Source organism: Bombus vosnesenskii, unplaced genomic scaffold (assembly GCF_011952255.1).
Source record: "Bombus vosnesenskii isolate JDL3184/JDL3185 unplaced genomic scaffold, Bvos_JDL3184-5_v1.1 scf7180000013263, whole genome shotgun sequence".
In the NCBI taxonomy this organism is placed as follows: domain Eukaryota; kingdom Metazoa; phylum Arthropoda; class Insecta; order Hymenoptera; family Apidae; genus Bombus; species Bombus vosnesenskii.
Genome location: NW_022882923.1, coordinates 5,756,992 through 5,773,999, shown reverse-complemented (window position 1 = coordinate 5,773,999; position 17,008 = coordinate 5,756,992). Strand labels below are relative to the sequence as shown.

General features: G+C 49.7%; 1 protein-coding gene across 50 annotated transcripts in view; it reads left to right on the top strand.

The window, feature by feature from the left end:
• Positions 1–17,008, top strand: part of LOC117233852 (Down syndrome cell adhesion molecule-like protein Dscam2) — a 54,258-nt gene that overhangs the window by 20,935 nt on the left and 16,315 nt on the right. For 14 of the 50 annotated variants that reach the window (XM_033494711.1, XM_033494591.1, XM_033494487.1 and 11 more), the window contains exons 8-11: positions 9,756–10,192; positions 10,284–10,540; positions 10,622–10,934; positions 14,809–15,126. In XM_033494711.1, coding sequence (XP_033350602.1) covers positions 9,756–10,192; positions 10,284–10,540; positions 10,622–10,934; positions 14,809–15,126 — 1,325 coding nt within the window. Of the gene's footprint in view, positions 1–2,855; positions 2,980–3,302; positions 3,427–3,722; positions 3,847–4,074; positions 4,199–4,436; positions 4,561–4,611; positions 4,733–4,822; positions 4,944–5,314; positions 5,439–5,583; positions 5,708–6,511; positions 6,639–7,602; positions 7,724–9,755; positions 10,193–10,283; positions 10,541–10,621; positions 10,935–11,938; positions 12,227–12,540; positions 12,835–13,115; positions 13,410–14,808; positions 15,127–15,923; positions 16,215–16,493; positions 16,782–17,008 lie in introns of all 50 variants that reach the window. The other 36 variants (XM_033494765.1, XM_033494775.1, XM_033494808.1 and 33 more) reach the window with 21 other exon arrangements.

Here is a 17,008-nt window from a genome sequence, read left to right as displayed (position 1 = left end):
CGTTTATGCCTCTTAAAATACGATCAAATACAGCGTATTTTAATCGCGATCGTTCGTCGACTCGCTTCCTACGTTTAGCGCGTCGAGCTTGTCACTTTGTTCTTTGCTCGTCGTCGGGAATATTCTTTCCGTGTTTTTCGTAGAACCGGTCGGATTCAAGTCGCCGATCTTCTCCAACGATCTCAGTCTTAGCGCGTATGCGAGGCGACAGGGCATGAGCGTGGTTCTCGCGTGCAGTGCTCAGGGATTCCCCGTGCCAACCACCAGGTAATTTATCACCATCACCTTCTTCGAACGTTTGGAAAATATTCTTGCTCCTATAAAACGCTATCGAGAAAATAGTTTACAATGAAAAGCAAAGATTGGAGAGCGCTGTGTGTTTCGTAGAACCGGTTGGATTCAAGTCGCCGATCTTCTCCAGCGATGATAGTCTGAGTAAATACGCGAGGCGCAAGGGCACGAGCGTGGTGCTCGCGTGCAGCGCTCAGGGATTCCCAGTGCCAACAACCAGGTAAATCTGTCGCGCCAGTCGAGAAATCAGCTGGATCGAATGCGATGTGAAACAATCGATTTCAGAACCGGTTGCAGCAAGGTCCCCGCGATTAACGTCGGACGATTTGAGCCGTACGATCAGACGATACGAGGGTCAACCAATCTCCATTTTTTGTGCCGCGCAGGGAAGCCCTGTGCCCACTACTAGGTAAAGAATTCAACCTGGTTCGGCATATCGATTAAATTCCTGCCGTGAAAACCGTTGAACGGTTAGCTGAATTAGTTATCGGGTACTGTTGCTCGGCTACGTTCTATCGGTGTTCGGTATCGACGAACTAGAACTATGTATGCTAGAATAATCAAGCGTCAATGTTGTTTAGAGCCTGTCGGAAGCAAAGCGCCAACCTTTGCCGGAGATCCAAAACTCTCCTTGTTGGGACGTCGAATAAACACGGATATTAGTCTTCCGTGCAATGCTCAAGGCCATCCAACTCCTGTCTATAGGTACGAAACTGGATGACATGGACATGGAAAGAACGCGCGTTTTTGCTTTCTTCTCTCTCACAAGGTAGCGCGAGAAGTGTAGGACCGTTGGCGACGTAGTCGATGAGAAAAAAAGGGGAACCCTGTCCGGCGGACTCAGGCTACACCGGCTAGAAATTTTAATGGCATTCCGCGTGACTTCGTTGTTTCCCTTGCTTAGAGCCGATGGGGATCAAAGCGCCTGCTTTTGTGGGGGACGTTAAATCGTTCTTCTTCCTTCGTAAAGAGGGCTCGGAAATGAGCATGCCGTGTAACGCCCAGGGGCATCCTGTTCCCGTAACCAGGTACTAAATTACCCATTGAAAGGCATCGACTATCGCGCTAGGCCGAGTCGTCGTCCCGTGATATCTAGTCATTTCGCAAAGCTGCGCTAAAGAATGAGATCGCGCGTTGCTTAACAATTTGCCGAACATTTCTAGTTATTCGCGGGACGATGATTTTGTAAGTCCATTAAGTGACGACGGTCAGGTGCAGGCATTGCTCCCTCTAGAGTATCGTGTTCGGTAATCCGAGATAGTTAGGTAAAATAGTTAGTCTGGTCGGTTCGAAGGCGGTCTTCAGTCCAGCTTTTGCTAATCCTGTGACAGAGCCGGTCGCCACGAAGAAGCCAAAGTTCTCGAGTGACACGAAATTATCTTCGTACGATCGTCCCAGTGATCAAGATCTCACTCTGCTCTGTCCTGCTCAGGGGTTCCCAGTTCCATCTCATAGGTATACCTTTCAAATTAATCGGCGAGTGTTAGTCAAAGAGCGTCCAGCTCACAGCATGGCCCTATGTATTTGTATGATTAGAACCAGTTGGCAGCAAAGCGCCAGCGTTCACGGGCACATTGAAGGGAGGATGGATGGAGGCTAAAGGAGATGCCAGTGTCGTACTCTTCTGTCCCGCGCAAGGGTACCCTGTGCCATCATTTAGGTAACTGATTCTTCCATAAAATATTCCTGATCGTGTCCTACGTGCTCCGATTATTCCACTGGTAGCGGAAGTATAAGATAACGCTTTAATTAAACGAGCTTCGTATTCATTTAAATCCGTAGAACTTGCGCAACGTACGAATAGGTAAAATAATCTGGTCGATTCGAAGGCGGTCTTCATGCGAGCTTTTCCTAATCCTGACAGAGCCGGTCGCCACGAAGAAGCCAAAGTTTTCGAGCGACGCGAAGAAGTCCTGGTACGATCGCGTCGTCGGTCAAGATCTCACGCTATTTTGTCCTGCTCAGGGGTTCCCAGTTCCATCCTATAGGTATACTTCTTAAATTAATCATTGGTTGTTAGTCAAAGAGCTCACGGCATGGCCCTGTGTCTTCGTGTAATTCGTTAGAACCAGTCGGCAGCAAAGCGCCAGCGATCACGGGCATTTTAAGGGGTGGATACATGGAGATTAAAGCGGACACCAGTGTCGTGTTCTTCTGTCCCGCGCAAGGATACCCTGTACCATCATTTAGGTAAATGATTCTTTCTTCAAGTATTTCTACGTGCGTTGGTCTTCGTAATGCAGCGAGAGCGCACGTTGATTACTTCAAACACAAAGACATTTCGATACGGTTAGTTTGTTAAAGTAGTTAGTCTGGTAGACTCGAAGGCAGTCTTCATACGAGCTTTTCCTAATTCCGACAGAGCCGATCGCTACGAAGAAGCCAAAGTTCTCGAATGACGCGAAGCTATCCTGGTACGATCGTGTCACCGGTCAAGATCTCACTCTATTTTGTCCCGCTCAGGGGTTCCCAGTTCCATCCTATAGGTATACTTCTTGAATTAATCATTGAGTGTTAGTCAAAGAGCTGACAGCATGGCCCTGTATCTCTGTGTAATTCGTTAGAACCAGTTGGCAGCAAAGCGCCAGCATTCACGGGAACGGTAAAGGGCGTATGGATGGAGAATCCAGCGGACACCGATGTCGTTCTCTTCTGTCCCGCGCAAGGGTACCCTGTGCCATCCTTTAGGTAACTGATTCCTCCTTAAAGTATTCCTAATTTACATGCATCGAGCATACTCTACCGCAGCCAGAGTGACGTTTTAATTAAAAGAGTTGTTCATTTAAACGCGAAAGACCTTCGCGTCGATTTCATGGGACGAGCGCGGCATTATTTGGCAATCGTTTGTGAAAACTGAAGAGCACTTAGTGGGCCAGATTGTTTCTATTACGTTGCCTTGGCCTTCTTTTCGTTTGCCCTCATCCCGTACTTGTCCGGCATCGGGCTCCCCTTTTCTGACATTCAAAGTGGAACAATTAATTCTGCCTCGCTCATCGCGTGTGCATTGTCAGAACCGGTCGGCAGCAAAGCACCGGCGTTCACGGGGGATGTGAAGGGCGTTTGGCTGGAAAAAGGAGCTGGATCCAGCACCGTGCTGCCATGTCCCGCGCAGGGATACCCCGTCCCCTCCTTTAGGTAAAGCTCTTTGTATTAATTAATCCGAAAGAAAGAAAGGAAACTGGTCGGTTGTTAGCCGAGCGCGGTAAGATCGATCGAAGACCGTGAAGAGAAAGCGTTGCAGGTTCGGACCGGATTAGTTTCGTCGGTTACTTTCTCCGTGGATGCCTCTTGCTGCACTGTGATTCTTTGATTCTTTTTAATCAGGGCCCCCCTGTACCATCAGACCAATTACGTAACCGTACAATGAATGTTGCGCCAGTTGTTGGCAAGCATTATCTTGCTCACGGCTTCCTTCTTTTGCATCTAATTAGAACCAGTCGGGAGCAAAGCGCCGGCGTTGATGGGGATCGTTAAAGGAATAATATTAGAAGTCGAGACGAAGACGAGTGTCGTGATATTCTGTCCAGCGCAGGGCTATCCCGTGCCTTCATTTAGGTAAATTTATAATTCTTACGAAAATAAAATGTACACGTGATATTCTAACATCTGTCCTACGCGTCTTCTATAGTTAATCAATCGCACTGAATGTCGTGACTAAATCAAACACTCTTCTTCATACCGTATTCATTCTTCACTTGAACGAACGTTCTTACTAACATGTTAATGCAACTTGTCGATCGCACGCGTTTCTTGACTGCATGTACATATACATGAAATTCGTAGAACCGATCGGGACGAAGGCTCCGGCGTTTACGAGCGAGTTAAGGGGTGGTTGGCTGAAGAAGAGAGCGAAGTCCAGCGCCGTTCTGTCGTGCCCGGCTCAGGGGCATCCCGTGCCCAGTTTTAGGTAAACACTCGTTAATCGAATATTTTCGAACTGCTCTGTATAAACAGAGCCAGTGGGAAGCAAAGCGCCAGCGTTGACGGGTGACTTGAAGGGCGGCTGGAAAGAAAAGGCCTACGAGTCGACGGTCGTTTTGTTCTGCCCGGCGCAGGCTTATCCCGTGCCCAGTTTTAGGTAAAACTTCGTTAACGCACGCATCGTTTCATACTTTGGAAACCTCGCACAATTTTTGTGTCGTCAGAGCCCATCGGCAGCAAAGCTCCCGCTTTGATCGGCGAGATGAAACGCGGTTGGAAAGAGACCAGTACGTTATTCAGCGTGGTGTTGACGTGCCCCGCACAGGGATATCCTGTACCCAACTATAGGTAAATCGTTCGATCGTTAGTTGACGAATGGCTCGTTTGTTTTCCCGATAGAACCGGTTGGTAGCAAAGCACCGTCGATTCTCGGGGAAAAGGGAAGTCTCATGGAGAGGCACATGGGTATGCACATCGTGATCCTCTGCCAAGGGCAGGCTTACCCTGTTCCATCGTTCAGGTAAATCGCGAACTAATGAGATGTTGGTTTAAATTTTACGACCAGTTTGTTTGCGTTCCTTTTCACGCGTTTCGTTTTTTCCTGGCGAAGAACCGGTGCAAAGCAAGGCACCATCCGTAAGCGGAGACGCAAAACGATGGCAGAAGACCAAAACCTCATCGGGATTCGCGGTGCAGTGCCAAGCGCAGGGTCACCCGGTACCAGCGTTCAGGTACTCGAGTCACATAGCAGCTCGTCCTTCTTATCGATCGTTTTCGTAATTCCATTTTGCCTATCGAATAAACAAAAATCTCTGAATGCGGAGGAACGTCGCTCCCGAGCGGTAGACGTCCTCTTCTTTTTTGGCTTTCGTCGACACGAGTTCTTCGAAGCTGACAACCTGCACGATTGTTATATTGCCAGAGCCGATGGGAGCGAAGGGGCCGAAATTCTCGAGCGACGATCGCGTGAATTCGTTCATCCGCGCCGCTGGAAGCTCGTCGACATTGCTTTGTCCCGCACAAGGGTTCCCAGTTCCGTCGTTCAGGTAAATGACAGCTCCGCTCCAGTTAGACCTCTTTGTCTCGCGTTTATTTGATCTAGAGCCCGTGGGATCCAAGGCGCCAGCCTTTCAAAGCGACGCGAAAAGCGTCACCTATGTCAGAGCCGCGAAATCCTCGGTCGCGCTCACGTGTTCCGCTCAGGCATCGCCACCTCCGACTCACAGGTAATCTTTTGCTTGCTTTTATCTTTTCTCTTCTTGATCCTTTCGCGTTTCGCGAGTATGAGGCGGCGCGGTGGCACGTTCACGCGGGGCGAGCATTTTGAGCGTTAATAAAGAAATGTCGTTTGTTACGTTTTATGAACGTTAGAGCCGGCAGGTCGGGTGTCACCAAAATTCCCGAAATCAGCAAAATCCGACTCGTTCGAGATGGCGAATGGTGCTGAGCTCAGTTTACTATGCGACGCCCAGGCATTCCCTGCTCCCACGTTTAGGTCAGTGAACTAATCTTCGTTTGTCCATTCACCGGTTCTCTTAATTTGGCGCTTGTGTAGAGCCTGTAAACGGTGCCAAACCCAGAGTCGCGTCCACTGCCAAGTACGACGTTCTCGCCAGTTACGTGGCCACGCCAGTAACGATGCTTTGCCCGGCGCAGGGTCACCCTCTTCCAGCTTATAGGTATTTATCGACGATCTCTTAAGAGATATCGTTTCTCTACATTCAGAGCCTGTGAGCGGCGCTGCGCCCAAAGTGCCACCCACAGCTAAGATAACGGTCTTCTCTCTGCCGGCGCAAAATGCCACGGCCCTGTTGTGTCAGGCTCAGGCGCATCCACTGCCGATCTTCAGGTATGCTCGAACGAGCAAAAGTGAGGAAATCTTCGATCGCGATTATTCTTGGCAGTTTCTTCGATCGACTCGTTAGGGCGATGGACTACGGAACGCGAGAGAAACGTGAAGATATAGATTGATCCGGTGGCGTTGAATGTTTTGCTCGTTTTGCTTTCTAGAGCCGGTCGGAAGTAGTCCTCCTCGATTGCCGCCTAGATCGAAATTCGACGGATTGGCAAAAGTCCAGGGCCAAGCTTTGACGTTACTGTGCGAGGCTCAGGCCAGTCCTCCGCCTTTGTACAGGTGAGCAACGTCGTTCGGTACTCCTTCGTATTCCGTCCTAGCCTTTGTCGATCGGTCTTTATCTTCACGTCCATCGTATTCTTTGGGACATGATCACGTGCCGTGCATCGATGACGCGTCCGACAACGACGACAAGCGACATATCCCCGTACCCAATTATTACAGAGCCACGGGGTAGTGTGCGCCCAAACGTACGGGACAAGGATGTGAATGGGCTGAAGAAGGACATCTTAGTCGATCGAACGGTGGGTCTGCCGTGTCCTGTTCAAGGTTTTCCAGCCCCCACGTTCAGGTACGGTCACGTGTATGAACGTAAACGAGGGGCCTCGAGCTCGCTCCAGGCGGTGGCGATCCTGCTCGGGTACTCAGCCTTTTCTCTCCATCGTTTCCTCGCATCGTTTCGCGTGGTCGAAGATGAGAATCGCGAGCCACGCGCCGAATTAGTCGCGTTCTCTTGCCGCTTACAGAGCCGACAGGTAACGTCGCGCCGCGTATAGCCGGTGAACGTTACGAGGGTGGCAAGCTCGTCGACGTTCCAAGGACATTGGTGGTGGCTCTGGACTGCTCGACTCAGGGATTTCCTGTCCCAGTGACAAGGTACTCCTCTTTTGTTCTCGGGAACACGTTACGATCGCGTTTCAGAGGGCACAACCAAGATAGCTCCGCGTTTTTCGGGCAAGAGATTCGAAAGGGAAGTGGTTTTGGCTGCTAGGGGTCAGGATATCGCGCTGACTCACGCGCTGCAGGGATTTCCCGTACCTCTGACAAGGTAGACACCACCGATTATCCCGCGGTTTCCCTATCGTCCCCCCCCCGCTGGTTTCCAAAGTTGTCGTCGTCGTCGTCGATGAGTCGAGTCAGTTGATGTCTGTGCGTTTCGCGAGGCATGCTACCCGGTCAAGGAGCTTGTTCTCAAGGTAAGTAGCATGGAACGTTTAAGCATAGTCTACTCAAGATACTAACCGCTGGGGAGAAGGACGAGGTACGTAATGTGCGTGTTTAATTCTTCGCGAGAAGGGGGTCTCACGTGTGTGTACCAATCGATCGGAGCATTAACTGAATGGTAATAGGAGTACCCAGTTGATCGCAAGTTCCACTAAGAGAATCGATATGCACTAAGAGCCTCTTTCTCGCAGAGTCTCTTTGTAACGATCGACGAATTAAAAGAAACGAATCTAATTACGAATAAATGTAGCAAAGAATGAAACGAATGAGGACGACTTAGTTATTCTGGGCAATGAATGATATCCTTCCAGAACCGTCCGGTCGTACTGCCCCAAAAGGGACTGGAGACGGCCTTAATAAGTACCGCGGGGTAGAGGGCGAGTCTCTGGCGCTGGCGTGTGCGGCACAAGGCTTTCCTGCCCCGATCTCTAGGTACACACAATTCCGTATAGCTTCTCTTTTTTTTCTTTTGTTTGGTCGTTTGGTCTTGCTCCGCAGAGCACGGATCCTATTTTCGAAGCGTTCCATCCTTACCCTCTACCCCGTGTCGGGTGGCGGTACCGCAAAAATCCAAGAAGTCGGACGTTCGACAGAGACAGAACGAGAGAGGCGAAGTATAAGAGACAAATAAGACACAAGAGGCAGACACGAATTGCCGTAAAGCATAAGAGATAAGGGGAACGAAAACAAAGGTAGCCTCGAGTGAGAATAAAAAAAAAGAAAATACGAACAAAGAACAAAGCAAAGAGAGAACGAAAAGAGAAAAGCAAGGGAAAAAGTGAGTGGGCAAAGCGTGCATAACGATGATCCAAGATCCTAACGCCGGCCACTCTCGTAAACTATCTATATAGGAACGACAGACGAGCTTAGAATAGAGAAGAAGGATGATTATAGGGCGATTTTTGTTGTTGTAAGAGACCGATTTCTTTAGTCGTGATTTGCTCGCGCCACAACTCGTCTCGTTCAACTTTAACGCATCTTGCATTTTGTTCTCGATTTAAGCTGAACGTGATCGTGTTTCTTAGATAGTTACAAAGCGAAAAAAACAGGGAAAATCGACGATAAATCTTCGTTAAGAAGGAAGAAAGAAAAAAAGAAAGAAACGAAAATTGTGTATCCCGTATCCGGGGCCAATCGGACATGTTGGTTTTCAGTGCCGACTGGAACCCCGTGGCGCAACCCCACGAGATAGGTGACGGAAGCGCGACTCTGAAAAGGATGCGGGCCCTCTTCTCCTTCGGTAACCTCGGTGCTGATCCGGGTGGTCCGAGAGGGTGTCACCCGATCAATGGGGCGAACAATGTTGCCCAGCACCTGCACACCTCCAATAAGTCCCACGATATCTGGCTGGTAAGTCCTCGCCACCTTCGTGCTTCCGTTCATCCGTTCGTGTATTTCACTGCCCCACACCCTCTCTTTCTCTCACTTGCCAGGATTGCGCGTCATGATTCGTGTAGTATGTCTCGCGCGTTGTCCACTTGCACAATTGTCACACATCGTGTCGCTCGATTGTCACCGCCTTCCTGAACCTCTTTCTTGTTCGTCTTCCTAATATCGTTCCAGATCCAATTCCTACGTTTACGGGAACAAGTCTCCCGCGATTCGCTGTACATTATTCACACACGAGTGGTGTGGAAGCTTATTTTAATTTCGTTAAGCAGTTTTTAACACGATCCATCCCGATCTTGGAGTAGATTTTTCTTAATTTTAACCCGGTCGTCCGTTTCTTTCCGTTGTTAAGTTCTTCCGCCTCTAATCCATTCCGGTGATCGTAAATTGTCAGTCAACACGTGGCGAAGATCGAGAGTAAGGACGACGCACACAGCGTGTCCCAGTTACGTTCTTGACTCCACGGCGATCGCCTTCTCACTTTCTCCCTTAGGCATACGATATACATTTCGGCTCTGAGGTCTCGGCGTGTGTGTACGGGCTACGAAACCGATGCTTCTCTTGCGCATTTTTTGTTTTTCGGCCGTAACGAAGTTGTCGCTGCCAGCCTTCATTCCCTCCGTTTCCCAACCTGCTCTGCTTTACGACCGCTATTTACGCTCCAGCTGTTGTTGAAGCTCTCTTTTTCATTAAGTTTGCGTACTCGTGTCGTAGCGAGACACGCGCTAATGAGCCATCAGTAGAGACAGAAGCCCGCGCCCAGAGACGCCCAAAGCCCTGCCTATATGGAAAATGGAAAATAAAAGCAGCATGGAACGAAGCGAACAGAAACGTCGCGTATCGACCTGGTCGTACCTCGTGTCGATCTTCGCTGGTATGCATTCTCCGCCAATATCACGCGATCGCGTTTCTTCCTATTCACACGGATCGAACGTTTCGACCTTTGAACCGGCAAAATGTTTCCATTGGCTTCGTTTCATCTCTTTCATTTTGTATGAGAATCGATCCGCCACGAAAGCGCCTCGTTCCAGCAGCCGACTTGCGAAAACAATCCCCTTTCATCCTGTCGTTTCAGATGGTACAAGTTCATCGAAGGCTCCTCTCGTCGTCAACCTGTCCAACTCAATGAGCGCGTTCGTCAAGTTAGCGGAACACTGATCATTCGTGAGGCTCGCGTCGAAGATTCTGGCAAATATCTGTGCATCGTGAACAACTCCGTCGGCGGTGAAAGCGTGGAGACCGTGTTGACTGTAACAGCACCACTGGCAGCGGAAATCGAACCTAACACACAGACTATCGACTTTGGAAGACCAGCTACTTTCACGTGCAACGTCAGAGGAAATCCGATCAAGACCATCTCCTGGCTGAAGGATGGCAAACCCCTTGGACTGGAAGAACCCGTGCTCAGAATCGACAGCGTCAAGAAGGAAGATAAGGGAATGTACCAGTGTTTTGTTAGAAACGATCAAGAAAGCGCCCAGGCAACCGCTGAACTGAAACTTGGTGGACGATGTGAGTTTTGGTTCTAAGGAATTCGAGTCTATGGCTCGTAGTTCACATTTTTAAGAGGCCGTTTTGATTGCAAATGTTTTTACATCCACAGTCGAACCCCCGCAGATTCGCCAGGCCTTCGCCGAGGAGACTCTTCAACCTGGACCCAGCATGTTCCTCAAGTGTGTCGCCAGCGGAAACCCAACTCCTGAGATCACCTGGGAACTCGATGGCAAACGGCTATCCAACACTGAAAGGCTTCAAGTAGGGCAATACGTTACGGTGAACGGCGACGTGGTTTCTCATTTGAACATCTCCAGCATTCATACAAACGACGGTGGACTCTACAAATGCATTGCCGCTTCAAAGGTAAGAAGAGTCACTTTCTTCCTTTTGAACAAATAAAGGAGAACGAAGGATGGTAATGATGGGATAATTTGGTGATTACAGGTTGGATCCGCTGAACATTCTGCGCGTCTCAATGTCTATGGTCTGCCCTTCATTCGTCACATGGACAAAAAGGCTATCGTTGCTGGTGAAACTCTTCGCGTGACCTGTCCAGTAGCCGGATATCCGATCGAAAGCATCGTATGGGAGAGAGACACCAGAGTTTTGCCGATCAACAGGAAACAGAAGGTCTTCCCTAATGGCACGCTTATCATTGAGAACGTCGAGAGAATGAGCGATCAGGCTACTTACACCTGTGTTGCACGCAACGCTCAAGGCTACAGCGCAAGGGGAACATTGGAAGTTCAAGTTATGGGTAAGTTCCAAGTTTCTTTATGTCTTTAGGATCGATTTCGCGAACTTCGATTATCGCGTGTAGTTGAAATACGAGTAATCTCGAAATTTGAACAGAGACGCGATATTACGACGAGTAAATGTTTCGATCACACGTTTTCAAGATATACGATATAAAATATTTTGTTTATTACGAATTAAGATTTTTTTAAATTTTTTTTAACGTAAAGAAACAGATTGTATAATCGCGAGCAATCGGTAAAGCGTATCGGGATCCTGCGTAAAACGTTCTTTTCAGGTGATGAGAGACGATTCGACGAACGCTATAGCGATACGATAGCGTTCGACGTTGTCTCACAACTCTAATGACGACTCTTTCAGCGAATCCTGGCATTTGTCGACGATGTCGATAAAGGCTAAATTAGGTGCAATCGAGTATCTCGGCCGAAAATCGAGAATCGTGAGAACTGTGTAACATAGAACCGTGAAAAAAAGCCGGTGGATCGCGATTCGAGAATTGTCGCATACGGACACGGACGCGGACACGCACACGGACGACGACCTCGTTGCAGATTTCACGAACACTTTAATCGCACGTAAAATGGGAACGTCTCGAAAAGAGGCACGAGCGCTTTCGTTGGAATGTGGGAAGTTGGTATGGCGGTGGCCAACGATCGACCGTAAGAAATCTAATGCATTCTTGTCAGAATTGTTCTCTCTTCGCGCGTCCACCACGCATAGCAACCGCTGCTCCACAGAGTACCGTGTCTCTGAACGTATATTAACAGCCAATGGGTTGGCTTCGTCGACGCGAATCGTTTTCCATCTTTTGTTATCGATCGATCTACGCTTTCCATGTAAACGAATTTTTGTTGTTTGCCGTTTTGTACATTAAAAGAACCATGAAGCGAAGCCAACTCATCGACGTATACACGTCAGTACACGTGACGTACGACACGTACACAATCACGTACATACGCTCGCGACCTGTCATTACACGTCCATACATCGATCCTCCACCCTCAGTGCCGCCCACGATACAGCAGTTCTCGTTCACGAAGCTACCCATGAACGCTGGAGAATTCGCAAACCTGCAGTGTATCGTACCGACCGGTGACCTGCCTTTGAACATACGTTGGAGCTATCCCGGAGAAGAGATGGGCGGTTCCTCCGGCGTACTTGCGAAGAAGGTCGCGGATCGCGTTAGCATGCTCATGATCTCAGTCATCACCGCGAGACACGCGGGGGAGTACGTTTGCACCGCTGAAAACGCGGCTGGAACTGTGTCCCATTCGACCACACTCACCGTCAATGGTTCGGGACTATCATCCGTTCCTAGAGAAATATGATACACTTTCTCGTGTTTATTTTTTCTTCTTCTTTCGTTTCGTTCGTTTTCTGCACAATCCTGGCAAAACGCACCGTAGCGAAGTCCCTCTTTGTATCCTGGCCTGTGATCTCCTGCATTGAGAATTCCAACGATCTCCTCTGACTGAAACGTTCGCTTTCGAGAGACCTAGAACGCTATCGTTGTTTCACGATACGGACGACGATCATTGCGCCGCAATCAGATCCATAGGACTGTGTGCATGCGATGAGACGCGATTCTAATTGTACGATGACTTCAGTTGGCCCGCAGCTTCTACCGATCGCTTTCAATGCCGAGGTCGCCAACTCGGGAGACTCCGTGTCCGTACCTTGCTCGATCTTGAAGGGCGATATGCCCATGGATATATCGTGGGCGTTCAACGGCGTGCCGATCGACACGTCGAAAGACGCTAGTATCACTATCACAAGAATCAGCAAACACCTGAGCACCCTTAGCATCGACGGCGTCTCTGCAAGACACGCCGGAGAGTACGCCTGCTCGGCATCGAATCTCGCCGGTTCCGTCAGTCGATCGGCAACCTTAACGGTGAACGGTACGATTTCCACTTCAACCCTTGCCACCCTTTTCCCTTTCTCTGTATTCTTGCGAGCTATGCTTTCACTGTGACAGACTACTCCTCGCATTTTTCCATCTTACACCCAGTTTCCGTCATGAGAAACCTTTCTCCCATTGCGTGTCAGCGTTAACTCCACCGCCATACCAACCCTAACGTCGCGTTGCGTCGTTTAAACAACTAGGATCGATGGTAGAAGCGTTACGCGCGAATCGACACTCGTTCCTCCTCGCTTCGACTCTTCTAGTCATGTTTTCCAGTTGCCCCGCTGATACTACCCTTTGCATTCGGCGACGAGCCCGCCAGCTGGGGCGAATTAGTCTCCGTGACATGCTCCGTGGCGAAGGGCGATCAGCCTCTCGAGATATCTTGGGCGTTTAACGGGACTCCGATCGACAGCCACCACGGATCCGACGTCGTCATAGGAAGTACGAACAAGAAAAACAGCGTCCTAACTATCGAGTCGGTCGCGGCAAGACACGCTGGAGAATATACTTGTTCCGCGTCGAATCGCGCTGGCGCTACCACACACTCGTCTCAGCTAACTGTAAACGGTACATGTGTACGACCCCTTCGCACGTAACCGAACACATCTTTGCGTTCCTTCGTTGTCATCGTCTTCTTTTCTTCCTACTAAGGCATTCGTTCTTCTGCTTCCGTCTATCCTTCTCCGCTTATAATCGTTAACCGTCCTTTCTCACATCCTTTCGTACGATCGACGCTCGGATCTGTAAATACGCGGCTGCGAGCGGAGCTTCCCGTTAGGGGGATGCAATGTTCGTCTCGTAGGCGGCATCCAGAGAACGCGTCCCTCTTCGAACCCATTCTGACTCTGTTTGTTTCTCACGCCTCTACCTTTCGTCCATGCTGCCGTGTCGCTCACGCAGTCGCGCCACAGATCCTCCAGTTCTCTTTCGGCGACGATCCGCTCAACTCCGGCGAGATGCTGTCGATCTCTTGCACGATCGTCAAAGGCGACTTCCCGGTGAATTTGACGTGGACGTTCGACGACAGCCCGATAGACTCGAGCAGACCGGACATTAATATCATATTTAATAAGAGGGTCAGCTTCTTGAGCATCGACAGTGTGGCGGCGAGGCATGCTGGAAGATACAAGTGCATCGCGTCTAATGCCGCCGGATCCGACAGTCACACCGCCGTGCTCTCGGTCAACGGTATCCCCCTCGACTATACGAATTTATTAACTTTGCGACTATAAACGGCCTGTTAAAGGGCGCGCCGACCATTCAAGGGGAGATCGATCGGTACCGCGGATATATAGCGAGGAAAGTTTCGACCAATGTGGGTCGTTCTTTTTTAAAGTACGCTCCACTTTCGCCGGACGAACTTTTACGTTTAAAACGTTGATCGTTCTACGAACTTTGCCACTAATTTCTTCTCTCGTTTTAATTATATTTTTACTGCAACGTTTGCCTCGAATAATCGGTCGGCGCGTTTTTCAATAGCTTTGTACACTCTCAGTATCTTCTCTCGTAACTTCTTGTTTTCCGCAGTAATCTTCATAGTGTAATAATGTTTATCAGAAGATCACTGCCGTCGTCGTGCCGATGATCGAACGATGTGCGAACGAATGTCTCGATCCTCGCGTACGAAGGCAAGGTAAGATTATCGTCAGAGACGACGGCAGGTAAGGACACGGCCCATCCCGCAGATACAGCGAGACGATGGTCCATGTTTCTTTCACTTGTTTTCGTATTGCTTTTTTACAGTTTTGTCTACCGTTTTCTATCCACCTCCTTTGAATCTCCTCGAACACCTCGTAGCCGTTCTAGTCTACGCACCGTCGTCCTCGATCGAAACGACAGCTCCAACGCGTCGTTCGTGGTACGCGATTGTTTTCGCGCTTCGATCAACCGGGATGTAAAAACTCCGAACCTGTGTCCTGCTCCGGAAGCTCCTACGCGTGATTCAAAGGTTGTTTGTAACTTGCAGTAGGACCGCAGTTAGCGCCGTTCACGTTCGGTGACGAGGCTGCCAACGCGGGAGATATGGCCACCGTTCAGTGCGCCGTGATCAAAGGCGATTTGCCGGTGAAGATCGTGTGGTCACTGAACGGTAGGTCTATCGATGTCGGACACGTGTCCGGTGACCACAGTTACGACATTCCTGACATCGTCGTGACCAGAAGTAGTAAACGGATCAGCACCCTGACGATAGACTCGGTAGCCGCAAGACATGCGGGCGACTACTCGTGCACCGCGATCAACGCAGCCGGATCCGCTACGCACACGTCGGTTCTGTCAGTGAACGGTACGCTTTGATGAATTTAGGACGATTGGGTGAACCGATTGGGTGATTGGTCGGCCGTGTACTACACCGGGGGTATGCGTCATCGATCTCGTAGGTGCCACTGAGGATGGAGGTGAACGTCGAGAGACAAATTCTTCGTGTCAACATTTTACGGTTCTTTCCTCGTGTCGTGAAAAGTTCTTTAAGGAGTTCGATAATTATCTCGTCGTACATCCATATTAACGACGGTCGCGTATTTTTTTTTCCATCGAACGATACGTGTACATCGATACGTTCGACCTATCCATCTAGCGTTGTTATCACGTCGACAGTACCGCCACGCATTGCCCCGTTCGAAATGGCCGACAAGGCTGTGAATTGGGGCGATTCCGTATCGGGTGTCTGCACCGTAGTCAACGGGGATTCCCCGCTCGAGATCAGCTGGGCGTTGAACGGTATGCCCATCGACGAGAGTCATCGGATATCAGTCACTACCACGAAAAGGAACAGCCTGCTGTCCATAGATTCAGCCAGTCCGAGTCACGCGGGAATGTATACCTGCGTTGCCTCGAACGCAGCCGGTGCCACCAGCTATTCGGCGGAATTGACAGTGAATGGTACCTACAGTAGACACACCCGAAACAGATATAGAGAAACCTTGATCTTCATTCCCTTTTAATCCTCTCGTTCATCGCAATCCCACGTACCGCTTCCGCTATCTCGTATCGTGGCGAGCGATCGAAGGGGTCGCGTGAACTCATTGCAGCAACGTTCGTTTTCTCACGAACCACGGAAACTGGCAAAGTACTCGGTTACAGTCGCACCGCAGATAGCTCCGTTCGTAATCACCGAGGAGCCGGCGAATTGGGGCGACTCGATTTCCGTGGTGTGCGCCATCCTCAAGGGTGATTTACCAATCGAGATCACGTGGGCTCTGAACGGCGAACCAATCGGCCGTGATCGTTCGGATATTAACATTGTGGCAACCACGCGAAAGAATAGCATCCTCAGCATCGAGTCCGTGGCCGCGAGACACGCGGGAGAGTACACGTGTTCGGCGTCCAACAAAGCTGGAGCGACCAGTCATTCGGCTACCCTGGCTGTCAATGGTACTTTTCCTCAACAGAGATGTTCTCCGATACATTTCCCTCTTCTGCACTCCTTGACTGTCATCACTGTTTCCTCGCTGCCTCCCAGTCGGTGTCGGTGGTTGAGGCTTGGAATTTCTCTCGAGCGAAACGTATCGATCCTCTAACGAATGATATCCATAATTCAGATCTCCGACCGGTACTGTTACACGTGGTTATAAATTGGTAATCGAGTCGTGGTACTCGAGGACAATAGAGAACGAAACAATTAGACAATTAAGGATTCTTTATTCCTCTTAGTTGCTCCCGAGATAGCTCCGTTCGTGATCAGTGAGAAACCAGCAAACTGGGGAGACACGGTCACCGCAACCTGCACCATGTTGAAGGGTGATTCTCCGATTCAGATCGAATGGGCTCTCAATGGTGAACCGATCTCCCACGATTATTCCGATATATCGATCGCGACCAGCCGGCGTGTCAGTTTGCTGACGATAGACGCCGTGACGGCGAGTCACGCCGGGGAATATACCTGCATGGCCAGCAATGCCGCCGGTGGAACGAGTTTCACCGCGACTTTGGCCGTGAATGGTACAATACGTGTTCCTTATTCCCCATTCAGTTTGCTTTATTTTCTCGATGCATGCACGATACTCGGTCAAATAGCTTCCCTCTGTACCCGATTTCCGTTTCCATCGTCGACTGTTTCAGTCATCGTACCCTTCCTAATTCCTCTGGTTGCTTTTTTTTTTATTTCAAAAAAGGATTACATCGTTGTCATTGATCAGATTTCCTGCTGATAAATTCGTCATTCTTAG